The sequence below is a fragment of the Centrocercus urophasianus genome, unplaced genomic scaffold (genome assembly GCF_019232065.1).
Source record: "Centrocercus urophasianus isolate 14NV4802_14NV808 unplaced genomic scaffold, USGS_Curo_1.0 seq_29, whole genome shotgun sequence".
Classification (NCBI taxonomy): domain Eukaryota; kingdom Metazoa; phylum Chordata; class Aves; order Galliformes; family Phasianidae; genus Centrocercus; species Centrocercus urophasianus.
In genome coordinates this window covers 1,741,268-1,755,013 of record NW_024884855.1, presented here as the reverse complement: position 1 = coordinate 1,755,013, position 13,746 = coordinate 1,741,268, and the positions used below count along the sequence as shown (strand labels likewise).

Below are 13,746 nucleotides of genomic sequence, written 5' to 3'. Positions count from 1 at the left end.
AAAAAAAAAAAAAAAAAAATAAAAAAAAAAAAAAAAGAAAAAAAAAGAAAGAAGAGTGTCAAAATCTACTGCAGAGCAAAGGAAATTCGTCAGCATTATTTAAGGCATTTTAAAATGAAAATCAAGAAAGATAAATGGATAAATGTACTGGACTCCAGAGTGAAACTGCTTGCTTTTAACCATAGATTCCCTAAGTTGAGCATAAAAGGAGAAAAATGTTAAAAATGAAGAAAATGGAAAAAATCATCGCCACTGTAAATGGAAATCAGTTCTTCATACAACAAACAATATACTACTGATAGGGTAGTAGGCAAAAATGGTATTTACAGAGCAATATGGAAATGTCTTCCATGGCATGACTGGGGATGGGTGTCCAAAAGTACCCTGGCTTGAAAGACTGTAGCCTGCCTTTTCCTATAAAGCTTTTGTGTTTGCTATTGCTATTCGCAATTTTTTTATTGCTTTCCTCCCACTTTTAAACATATTTGTTTGCTGGCTTCACTGTGCCACTAGAAGAACAATCACAGATTTTGTCAACAGAGTAGAAAGACAGTGTAGTAAGCTAAGTGCAGCCAGGAAATCAAGACTGGTCTCGATTAGACAAAAAAAAATTAGTTTAAGGTTTTAATAATAATAAGTTTTAATCAAAAGGTAAATATCCCAATTCAGAACTATTCTCTCCTTTCAAAATTCTTTCTATACAATATAGTAAGAAGAAATTCCATATCTCTGAACACAATAGATTATATATCCCCAGTGCAAACCACCTCTGTTCAGACCTGGAACATCATACTGTGTGTGTGAGTCATATGGAAAAACTGGTGCCTGGTCATGTAATTAAAGTCTGTTATGTAATTCGCACCTCGATGCTGCAACTACAGAAATTCACATGGGAACCAAGAGTACAAGGAATAGCAGTAGCAAACAGCCTAAGTGTCAAGAAGCACAGAGAATTGAACAAGAGACCAAATGAATCTCTAAGCTGCAAAGTGAAAGCCAATAAAGACATTAAAAAAAAAAAAAATCTGTTTTTTTTTGTTGTTGTTGTTGTAGATGAAAAGTGTCTTGACAATAATACAGAGCCCCAACCAGACAGAAGTGACAGAACTGCTGATATAGCAGACAGCAAGTCTTTCACTATCTGAATGCCAAGGAAAAAATCATCTCATCCCAGAGATCTCTGTCATTCGGTTTAAAGAAAGGCCAAGTATTATGTCAACAGATTCAAATGACATCTTGCAAAGTATCACATCATAAGCTACGAATATGGGGAATATTATAAGGGGAAAAAATGTGTTTTTGCAGTGCTTTAAAAGAATAATCACCACAAAAACGTTGCTGATGGACTTGTCAACTCGGTTTTGATCTTGGGTAGAACAACTGACATTAACTGGTTAGCTTTATAATCACAGCTTTAAAAAGCACCTGTTTTTGCAAGTTATATTAAATTTTAAAAATAAGAATTAAAAGAAAAAATAAAAAGAGAAAGATTTATAAGGGAAACAATTTTCTTGGGACTGGAAAACAGCAGAGCAGAGATATGACCATTCTTATCATGTTGTGAAGGGTGTACTCACGGGGAAGCCTTCCTCTTGTGCTCCTGTCCAAATTCTGCTAAGGATTTTTATTAAGATGAAAAGGATAAGTGAAAGGATAAGATCTATAAACTGTGTTGTAGGCATCATCCCAAACTCAGGTTTTGCTGATCTTCAGGAGAAACATTTTAACTCCATTAGTCCTTTAAATGAGTTTATCCAAGAAATTAATGAGGTAATTTGATTACAGCCTACAAGTACTTACATTATTAGAATCCCAAAACATGAAAAAATCTGTTGCAAAGCCAGAATTGTCAAATGACCAGTCCAGCCAAGCTTGGAAATAAATTGTACATTTCTAACCACGATGGGAATTGTTCATTGGAACAGACTGTGGAGCATAACAGTATCTGTTATTTGGCTTCATTAAAATAAATTGGGTAGCTTTCTAAAAGCTTTGCCTTTTCTCACTACTTTATATATTTAAAACCTCTGAAATAACAAAAAGACATGCTTTGCCTTTCTGTGAGCAGAGGCAGCTAAGTGTTCTGTCTGCTCTTTAGTTGTCATTCTTCTTTGTAAAATACCTACAAACACTTAAGTGATTGTCAAAATGCAGAGTTTTGCTGATGCAAAGCACAGTTTTACACAATTCTTTTACTTTTTTTTTTTTTTTTCTAGCACGTTCATATACATTTCTTTTCTTTGTTTCATTTTTGCTAGGACTTTTAGGTGAAGATGCACCGCTGCCAGCGCCTCAGAACATCTCTATTCTTTCTACCAACATGAAACATTTCTTGATGTGGAGCCCTGTGACCTTCCAGGGAGAAACTGTGAGATACTCTGTTGAGTTTCAGGGGTAACTTCTGGTTTCTGTTTTTAGTTATGTTTTTTTCCTTCTTTGCTCTTTGAACACCAATTACAATCCCACACCGCTTGGATTTCTTGAATACTGTTCAGCTCACAAGTGTAGAAGTTTGATGCTCCAGCACTGTTAATAGCGAGTAGGAAGAATACTCAGGTTTGGTCTGAGATTGCTTACAGACCAGGCCTTATCAACTGCTGGTTGTAAAGAGATAGCTGCATAATCCAAGGCATGCACTAACCTCATGTATGCAAACTGCCTCTGTCTAAAGAATTAGGAAGATTAGCAAAAGTTTATTTAGAAAAGGAAGGAGAAAAGGCTTGAATTTTTTTCAGTGTTATTCCTTTAAACATATTACACATATCTATTTTTCTTCAGAAAACATACGAGATTCTGATTGATCTCAAGCTGTGACTTATGTCATAGTTTGGCCTTTGAAATCTGATTCACTGGAGATAATCAAGTGACTGGGCAACATCTGTGGCATCAACTCTGGGATGCTATTCCCCATGATGCTTTTGGCTGATGAACAAGCTAACTCCAGGAGAATTTCTCTAGATAAAATCTAAAACACATTCGTACTGGTTTCATAAACTCCCAATAATCCAACCCATTGTATCCTAGAACTGGTCTTGGAAAGAACTAGCAAGCAGCCTTAGCCCATAGGGGATGTGACAAGGGTACCTCCTGTCAGAATGCTGCCTCTTTGCTTTCTTTTCCCCAGGGAATATGAACGAGAGTACGCTAACGAGAGCTGGATCCCCATCTGTGAGTGTTCCCTCATCACAGTCACTGTATGTAATATCACAGAGGATATCTCAGCCACCGTGGCCTATAACCTGCGCGTAAGGGCAGATAATGGTGCTCAAAGATCAGAGTGGGGCACCCTGAAAGGTTTCTTCATTCGAAATACAAGTAAGTCCTGACATTGACATTAAACTGCACCAGTTACATTCATTTCTTGATGTCTGATAATAAGAGTGAGCTCTCGTGCATATCTGTGTATTGTACATGTGAATTGAAGCCTGCACAGAGCGCATCCTACTTCTCAACTCTTCTCGTGCTGAGTTGGGATGTTTCAACCTTAGACAGCCACACCGTGGTCTTGGATATCAGTCCCTCCATAGGCAGAGCAATATTTACCAGGGCTTGAATTTCAAGGGCTTCAAAAAAGCTAAGAAGACTCTAGGCATTCCTCATAGCAGGCTGACCAGTCCTACTGCTGATTTCAAGGAGTACTGATCAAGTGGGGTTGTTGTCAATGCTCTATCTAATCCATTTAGCCTAGTCATTTTTAGGGTCCAGAACCTGATCCCAGAGAAGCAGGTGCTCTAGAAAACACCCATGTCATCTGTCTGCTTTGCGCTGCTCTGGAAATCCAGCTCTCTTCAAGACACGATTGTTTCCAGCCATGCTGTCAGATAAAGCCGTCTGTCTGAAGCCAGAGCTGACCTTAAATGTTCGTGGATCGCTGGAAGTTACTGCCTCATGAGTGAGCAGCCCTCACCCACAGAGAGCACTTAGTAAAAGCAGCCCCTCAGAAATACCACATTAAACACTGAGCGTGTCTGTTGGTGTAGCATTGATTTCTAGGTGGTGCTTTGGGTGACAAATCTTTCCCTTTTCCAAGAGCTGTTAACACAGAATTGAGTGCAGACCATGCTGTTGAGCAGAGACAGAGGAAGGATATTCCTTAGCTTAACTCTCTTTACGGACAAGAACAGCAACTTTCTCACTTTCCTTGTTATCCCTTTTCCCAAGCAGATCTCAGAACGGAGCAGTCTTTTTATCAGGGGATAAATTACGATTTTGACACAGCAGCTACAATTGGCATCAGATCCTTCTTAGTTATCATGAAATAAGATACTAATGTGCCAGAGATTGCATTTATCCTGAGATTCGAACTGTTCATGCACTGGTAGTTATACAGCTTCCTTCTTCAGTTCAATCAAAACTCCCCATCGAAAGTATTTAAAAGCTAGCTAATATAATTGGAAAATCTGTTCTTTTGTCACGCCCTGACTGATAGAGTGGATTATCTCACAAGTGTTCAGGAAGGATAATAATCAGGCTTCTGAGGGTTTCTACAGCTTTGATCATAACGCAACAGACCCCAATCATTCAAGGACCTTACAGTCTTCCACAGCAAATTATCAGGCCCACAGCAGATTATTAGACGTAAATTGTTTCAAACAATTCAGGATTTCAGACCCCATTGGTCTGCTCCTGACTGGAGCATCTTGCCTTTCTGTAAGCAGCTCTGCCTCATCAGCTCCTGCCAGCTATTTCATTGCTGAAGGATTCATAGCAGACCATGGAGAACCCTGTGAAGTCCAGAATTTTTCGTTCCCCAAACTGCTGGAGCCAGCAGCATCTCCTAAGATTTGAACTGCGGCTTTGGGCAGTTCCCTTTCTGGTCACCAAAAGGCAGTTGGTATGCTGCACATCTGTTTATCAGCATCCAAGCTCCCTCCTCCCTCCAGCTCCTCACCAGCTTTGTTCCACAACCTGTTTCTTTCAGCTGGCATCTTTATTACCTCTGCTGTAGTCTGATATCAAGTCTAGAACCAGCACTGAGGAAGACATAGCACAACTAGGTACTTCCTTTCCTATGATTTTGATCCTCTTTCTTTGAGAACAGGCTACCCAGAGTCTACTTGGCTTTAGGCTTAGGCAACCTTGGCACCTAGTTGCCAGGTGGGATCTCAGGCAGTTACAGTCTGTGGGTTGTGTTAAGACTCATTTTCAGCTAGAGCCCATCTGTGTGGTCAGAGCTCAGTATCTCAGGTTCAGTATCTCTGAACTCAGGAAGGAAAGATCCCACACTGCTGTGACCAATCTGGCCATGTTCAGTTGGTGGTAGCTCTCCTCAGTACCCAGAGGTCACCTCACATAGCAAGTACACTTTGCATTTACATTTAAGTGTTTCCATTGAGAGAACCCACTTGCCCTTTCACATTCACAGTAAAGAATAAAGATAGCCTGTATCAAGATCTATTTGCAGGATCTCCAGAGTGACCACCTGGAATTCCGTTCACACCTTTTTTAAGGGATAAGCCATCACAGAGGCTTCCCAGTACTGTGAAGTACTTGACAGCTTGGTCCTGTGTCTTAGAGACCCCTGGGCAATCCTCTTGCTAAGCTGTGGAACTAACAGTGTAGTTGATTTTAGTTCTTCATTTGTCACAGTTCTGATAGTTAGTTGGTATCCAGTCCCCCAGCGCAAGAGATAAATGTTAAACAATTGTGTTTGGTTAGTATTTGTGTCATACAATATTCATCTGTTAATACCCAATATTATTTTTAACCTCTGAATGGTGTCAGGTTTTTTTTTTCTTGAGGCGTCATCATGTTAAGCATACTGACAGCTTTCAATTTAAAAGTACGAAGTAGTTTTCTAAGCCTCACTTTTGTGGCACATTCATCATAAACATATTTTGATTTCATATTTTCATATTGTTCAGTATCAACAGCAATTCACTTTGTGCAAGAGCAAATTCTATTAAGAACATCTCTTCTGTATGTTCTGTATGCTCTACTTCCTTTCTTGAAAGCAAGAGGGCTGAAACCAATTTCAGTACAACAGAGTGGTAAAGAATGGCACTGGTAAGTAGTACAAACACAATCTTTGTATTCCCTTGATTCCAAATTCATGAACGTACAGTGCATAGTTTCATCCATGCTTGACTGATTCTGACTGTTCCTCACAGCAGAGTCCCAGACCAAACCAAGCTTTGAATATGAAAGTGAGCATTAAGCACATCACCAACAGATTTACTTGCAACAAAAACACATCACAGCAGGACATCAGCACACCCAAGTCCTTCTAAAAGCGTACAGATACTGGATCATAATGAAGATTCATGTGAACAGACTGAATTAATCCTAGGGCTTTATTTGCTTTCTCTTCCACCTTTGAATTACTGCCAAATTTCACATGAAGGAGCAGTGGTTTCACAGCTCCTGTTCTGTGCACTAGCACTAAGCTAATGCCCAAAAGCAGAACTGAGCTGGTGTGGTGTCTCAACTTCTGGTTGCCCAGCTGGTTCTGCTGCTGATCACATGGGACCCTCAGGCCAGATGCTTCATCCACTGGAGAAAATTCAAAACCTTTCAAGTCCGTGCTAGTCAGCTATTGCCAAATTCCTATTCAGAATACCAGTCACATAGCTCCTCCTGCTCAAATTCTGCTGCAAAATCTAGACAAGCTGGGAAGCAGGGCAGAGAGGTTTCTCCTCCATCGAAGAAACCAGCTATTATTCCAGATAATTGTTAGTGTGCTCTTGATGGCAGCTGGAGGACAGCCATGGCAGGAGCCTCTTGTTTTCCTAGGCCCAGGCAGACTTTTTTGAAGATTTACTTCTGATGTGATAACAGTGCTCTCCCTCCTTTGGCAGCTCTTCTGACACCACCTCTGATGAAGGCCATAGCAGATGGGTATCATCTACTAGTGGAGCTAGAAGACATGGGACCTGCCTTTCAGTTCTGTGTTCTCTACTGGGAGAAGGGCCAGGAGAGCAGGGTGAGTTTACCCTTGGATTTTGGCATGAAGACAGAGCCCATGTGTCTTAGAGCAAAAGCATAAAAACACTTCCCAGGCACTGTTTTTCAAGTTCAAGCTGCTGCTGCAAGGCTGAAGCACCTGTCTGGAGTCAGTGTGTGCCATACTCCTCTGTGCTGCAAGCTGGTGCTTTACTGCTCCAGCTTAATGGAACAGTTGGCTTAATGGGATTTTGAAATTGATTTCCTTCCTTTTTGGAAATCCAACTAAATGAGATGAACCTATCCTACAGGCTTGTGTCTGATTTCCTTTCACAAATGAAATGCTAACTGCTTAATATATAAGATCTTAATGACCTAAGCATTAATTCCAAACTTCATAATAGTTTTTACCAACTGAACTGTCACAGACACCAGGTTTACTGGTCAGTAAACTAGAGAGAGATATTGGTTCATCTGCTGTTTGAAGTTGCAGAAGTGTGTTACGGTTGCACACTCCAAGTTTATTTGCTCCTTACTAGCCCAGTTCCTCTCTGTACTCCAGAGTCAACAGCACAACTCTTTCACCCCTATCATATTAGAACAGGCAGGATATTGGCATCCATATTGGCATCCCCAGAATAACTCAGACCCCACATCAGAGAGAGTAGGTCATGGGCTAGTGCTGTGGCTGAACACCATCAATAAGCTCACGGCTTTCCTTGCGCCCCCTCCTACCTTTCCTGGCACGTATGATCTGCACTTCCCTGTGCTCCTTTTTATTGTCTCTTCCTATTCACACAGTCCTCTCTGACACCACCTGCTCCTGTTATTCTTCTCTTTTCCCCCAGCAAAGTCTGGGCTAGCACATTAGAACTCCTGCTGTCATTTAGGTCCTTGCCCAACATTCTGGTGTTGTCTTTCCTGGGCCTACGGCAGATGCAACAGAAGATGGTGAAGGAGATCAGCTCCACCATTCATCTGGCCACCATGGAGGCAGCAGCTGAATACTGCGTAAAAGCCCAGACATACGTTGAGACAATCAACAGGAGCAGCAGCTTCAGCCAACCACAGTGTGTGAGGGCACAAGGTAACAGCCAGCCTTCCTGCATCTTCCAGTCCTGTAGTCATGCCCACTAGGATATGGATATCCCAGCAGCACTTCTTTGGTTTGCAGCCAGCATCTCAAGGTCAGGCTGGACTAGGCTCTGAACAAGCTGACAAGCTGCAGATGTCCCTATTCATTGCAGAGGAGTAGGACTAGATGACATTTAAGGTCTCTTTCAACTCAAACAACTGTACGATTCTGTGATCTAAGATTACCTGTCCTGTTTGTAAATGTGCCACCCATGTGTGCTCCAAGGAAAATCTGGAGTGCAGCCCCCTGCAGTGGCATAGGTATCCCTCTGTAGAGTGTGGTGACAAAAAAATCTCACCAGAGCAGATTGGAAGGGCAGCCAGAGGGCTGAGTCTGCACTGAGTAACTCATGTTCTCACAGGCTAAGAATTTTGTTGCTTCTCTTGTCTTCAGGCAGCAGATCCACGTGGCCCATCAGTGTCCTTATGTCCTTTGCTGGCTTTGCTGTGGCTGCCTTGACCCTGTCTTTCCTTGTCTGGAAAACAAGGAAAATCTTCCAGGATTCCTGCTGCCCCATTGCTGTCCTGCCAGACACACTGGTAACATTTTCATTTTGTTTTTAGTGCACCGGATTATTCACTGAATTGTGGGGCAGGCAGAAAACACAGACAAATACATAGGAAGGCTTGCTTATTGTACTGTAATGGAAGAGCTGGTATTTAGGGAAAAGAGCAAGCAAACCTTTCAACATAGCTTCGTAAATTGGTAGCAAAGAGTTCATGTGAGCAGGCAGCTGTATTGTAGGATCAGGCAGCCCACATGGGGTGGCTGCATTGCTGCCACTGCCTAGAGCACTAGTGAACAGAGACGGTGCTCCTGCTGCTTGTGGGGAAGCAGCTTGGGAAGCGCAGGCTGACCAGCTGCTCCTCAAACAAAACAGCTGTGTCACTGGCAACACAGCTCCATGTCCTCTGGCACCAGCAATAAGCTCTTAATTCCTTGGTGAGGAGCAACCAGTAATTAAAACACCCTCTTGTCTTCCTCTTACAGAAGGAGTATATTTAAGTCTGTAGCTTGTCTGTCTTAAGTGAGAATGTAAGGCAGCACCTTTTGTGGTCCTGGTCTGAGCCCCAGGTCTCTGTCTGCTTGCAGCAGGCAGGATGAGAGGAAGCCTGTGGGGGAGAGGCCGAAGTAAGAGTGCAGGCTCATCAGTCTGAGAGAATGAATGAATTTGCCTTACAGAAAGTGCCGGAGCCCCACAGCCAACTGATACTGTGCAGGAGGGAAGAAGCTGAGCAATGTGATCTGATGGTGCAGGTGATCCCCTCAGAAGAGGTTCTTTGCCTGTGGATTCAGGAAACACTTTAAGCATCCTACTAAAAAAAAAATAAATAAAAACCAAAAAACTTCTACAGACCAAACAGGATGTGCTTCAGTGTCTTCAGAGTGCCAACAAGTAACTCTGTTCTTTCTGCCAAATCTGCTGCAAAGAAGTCTCTGTATGAACACGTGGCTGGCTCTCATCTCTTCCTAACTTCATTCATCCACTGAAAAGCTGGAAGGGACCCAGGTGACAACTGCCAGTTTCTGTACTTCTCCTTCATATCCATACCCATGAGCAGACATGGGTTAACTCGTGTTTCCTTCACAGTCACATTGATGGTCCCAAGGCAAAGCCCACACTTAAGCCACCAGCATTTCACCAGCACAGTGTATGTAGAGCTCAGATGCTGAGTCCCAAACCACTTCACTGTCAGTAATTTTGCCTCAGATTTTTTTTTTTTTTTTAATAAAAGAAATGAAGCTGCCAGTAAGAGTTCCTTGCATGGTTAACACAGCTGAAATGAACTGAGATAAAATGCTGTCGGAGCTGCAGGCCCCGGACATGAAATAAAAATTTGTTCCATGTGACAGATACCAATGCATGATGCCATAGAGGAAAAAGGTTGTTAAGGATGAGATGTTTAAGTGGGAGGTGACTGGAGCTGAAAAAGCAGGGGAAAGGGGGAAAGAAACAGAAAGAAGAATAGAAAGATATATAGATCATGCAGTCAGGGCCATCTGAGGTGCATGCTGGGCAGCCCCATGGTTCAGCTACAGCTGAAGCAGGCTACTGACTGCATCGTGAACAGCAAACCTGATTCTGCAGCCAGGAGGGCTGGAGGGAAATCAACAGGAATGCTTAAATAGAGAGGAAATATCAGGAAGGATGCGTGAAGCATCCCAGCATGACCACATCACAGCCCGTTTTAGACCTGATGACACCATTTTGTTCCAGATAGCTTATTATCATTTCTGCCTTCAGGAAGGAAATCTAAAAAGAGAAGTCCTGCTACAGAGAAATAAGATATAGTTCTTTTGCATATACTGTAGCGATGGCTGTTGCTGCAAGGATAAGTCATTTAACACCTGCTCAGCAGAGACTTATGCTGGGAGGGCACGGGAAAGCTTTGATCTGAAGAGCTGCTTTTAAAACTACCGGCGGAACTAATGGAACGCAGCAGAGCTTTTCCTCACAGAAAGCACCTCGACTTTCATTCTTGCAAAGTCAGCTGAGGCCGCCAGGTGGTAGCAAAGCACCGTGAGGGCAGCAGAACCGACGGAGCAGAGCTGTGCGCTCCCCCGCCGAGGCAGCCCCTTCCGAACCCCCCCGCAGCCCGGCTGGCATCTCGCTCCGAGCCGCACCGTCGCTTGCTTCTGTCCTGTCTTACCAGCTTCTGTCTGGACAACGCAAGAATCTAGTCACTAGGAGTTCAGTAACCATTAGTTTGGCTCTGATGGGTTTGTAGCAGAATATAGGGTAAGAAAATCTGCACAAGCCTGAGCACTGGCTCAGCGTGGATGCTCAGGTTATCACTAATTAATTGGGAAATGGTGAGGCACAAGCACACGTATAATAGCAGCTCCAGACAACTGCTGCAGCAAGTCCCTGCTGCTCGAGCTGAGCTGGGGGCTGCAGCAGGGGACAACAGCAGCCGAGTGATGTGGGGAGCTATGGGCAAGGAGGGAAGTCAGCACATAGCTGGTATGGGCTCTTTGTCAAATGTCTCCTCAAACAGCATCGCCCAGATCTGTCTTACAGTCAGTGACCTTGGTGGTTTAGTGAGCTCCCATGCTTCACATCTGTCCTGATTTTATTTCCATGGGTTTGGATAAGTTCAGTGTTTTAGTTTCTACAAGGGTGTTCACATAAAGGAAATTGTCCTGTTGCTTGTCCAGCCCACGGCTATTATTTGGAAAGCCTTAACATTCCCTCCTATCTCTTTCCCCTCCAACACTGTTGCATTACAGCTCTGTCAGCCACTGCTCAGGGAAACAGAAAAAAGCAGGAAAAGGCTTTATTAATTTGAACAGGAATGGCTTCGGAAAATTATTTAAATGCATATTTTCCAGCAGCGTATTAAGCATAGTGAATGTGTTTCTTTCTCATTGCAATAGCAGATTTTATGACCTTCTTCACTGCCAATAAAGTGGTTTAACAGTTGCACAATAATGCCCAGGCAATTTTAAAAGTCACATCTGGAAGAAAAAGAAAATCTGACAGCAGAGAGACAGGAGGGAATTGTTTACGTGTTGCTGCCATCTTAGCAAGACAGTGCTCCATTTACATCAGGATATTCCTGTTTGTGTCTGCGGAGACATGAAACCAAATCTGAGATGCTGACTGAAAGAGCCTGGAAAGTTTCCAGCTTTGAAGAACACACTGCATTTTGCTACGCCTGAAAATTAGGGGGTAGAACAATAGCAATTATTTGCCATCCCTGCATGTAGAAACACAGTGGCACCACATTAGGGAGCTGCAGTCAGTCACTCCTTCCGTTCATTTCCACGCACTGAAAGAGTTAACGGTGCCTTAGCAGTCATGGCAACGGCTGCCTTTGATAACTGATTTTGCTCCCACGACCATAATGCCACATTTCAAAGACAGGATCAGACAAGTAATCGCAGCAAAAAGCCACAATGAACTTTGTTCATTTCCATTAGGGTGGTGGTGACTCCATTTCTTTCTAAATACAAATTTCTTTGTTACTTTCCTCATAAAGCGTCACACGGAAATAAAGTACAAACTTGCATCACCTTGTCACTGCATTTGATTCTTAAGCTGCGTGTAACCTGTGGGATGCAATTCCTCAGCACAACCTTTCCCTGCACACTTCCCAAGAGCAGAACAGAAGAAGTGTCAGTAAGACCTTTTCTCAAAGAAAAACCACCCAGTCCGTGGAACACAGATCAGCATCAAGTGTTGATTACATGAACTTTTAAAAGGGTTACATGATATTACTCAACTGACAAGAAGGCGAGAAATTCAATTACCTGTTCCATAACACTAACACTGTTCCATAACTGGCTAGAATACAGTCTAATTTTTCCTTTAAGTATATTTCCTTAGAAGTACATTACTGCTGGCAACTTTTAAGGGCTGCTGACATTAATAAACAACCCAGCATTTCATTCTCCCCTTGAGATCTTTAATTTGATATACTGTCATTTTCTTTAAAAAATGAAAAAAAAGAAACCAAGATCACTGCTTTTTCAGGACTATAAATTGATTTCAGTTTCTTGTGAAGGTGATATACTGCAAATGGAGTGCTACAAAGATCAAAAATATTTAAAAGGTTGCACATAAAGATGTTTATTATTTAAAGACTTACGTAGAAAAGTCTACTGCTATCAGAACACAACTGCAGAAACAGAAAACAGCCCAATTCAGACTTGTTATGGGTTTCTCAATAAACAGAACTATAAAAGTATTCAGAAATCTCTAAATCAAAGTATAAGTGGACTTAAAAGATGGCAAGGTTAAGTGAAATTGCCCAAATAAGTACTGCACATGTAGCTCTAATTTGGTTTCCTTCATTATATGGGCTGTAAGTCAGCTCTCGGCTTAGAAGCGGCTATTTCTGAGAGTGCGTGCTCCTGATTCACTGACCCACACGTACAGCTGAGGACGTGCTCCCACAGCACAGGCCAGCAGGTAGGCATCCTGCTCATCCTCACAAATGTTAGCCCCTGAGCAAAGTCTGACAGGGAGCTAGAATAAAGTAGAGGAATTAAGAACCTGACAGCTTCCCTGGCACACCTGCACTTCACAGTGGTAAAAGCCAACTGTGTGCCAACCAGAGAGGTGCTGGGCTCACTCTAGAGCCTGCTGTGCCTCCCCCTGCTGCACATCCAACTGGTTGGTGTTTCCTTAGCGTGGAGCCAGGAGGAGAGTGACAGCTCACAGCTCTGTGAGGAGGCTGTGGGCAGCAGGGCCATCCCCCAGCAAGGCACAGACCCCTCTGACCTGTGCACTAGAAGAGAGAAAGAGGCTGTAACTGGGGCCAGACACATGGAATAATCAATGGCAATGAATGAGGGTAGAACACGAACTCAAATATAGTTTCCTGCAGGAGGGAGAATGGTAATAAGCCTCATCACAGCTCTCACACAGCAGTCTGACCACAGGAAATATAGGTACACCACATCAGAACTGGCTTTGGTCACAAGCCTGTGGCCTACTGAATCCCACATGTTCTTAGCCTCCTTTATAAGCAAGCTGGAGCATTTTCCCTTGGGACACAAGCAGCATTTTTTTTTATTTTTATTTTTTTAATTTTTTTCCAAACATCTCTACAATATCCTTTAATTCACTAGAAATCAGAATCAAGAGAACTAAGAGAACTGCCCTGGCTGACCAGTTTGGGATGAACTCGCACATCATTCACCAGGGGTTTGCCTCAGGTCTGTGACACTGCTACCACCAGCCACCTCTAATTGCATGGCTTCCTATCTGGACAAAAACAGTC

General features: G+C 42.8%; 1 protein-coding gene across 1 annotated transcript in view; it reads left to right on the top strand.

Annotated features, from left to right (window-relative positions):
* The window catches only part of IL20RB (interleukin 20 receptor subunit beta), a 17,545-nt gene extending 8,220 nt beyond the window's left edge, over positions 1–9,325 (top strand). The window contains exons 3-8 of the mRNA XM_042828170.1: positions 2,259–2,394; positions 3,125–3,315; positions 6,798–6,922; positions 7,819–7,969; positions 8,411–8,556; positions 9,200–9,325. Of these exons, the coding sequence (XP_042684104.1) occupies positions 2,259–2,394; positions 3,125–3,315; positions 6,798–6,922; positions 7,819–7,969; positions 8,411–8,556; positions 9,200–9,325 (875 nt within the window). The remainder of the gene's footprint in view (positions 1–2,258; positions 2,395–3,124; positions 3,316–6,797; positions 6,923–7,818; positions 7,970–8,410; positions 8,557–9,199) is intronic.
* Positions 9,326–13,746: the final 4,421 nt, after the last annotated feature.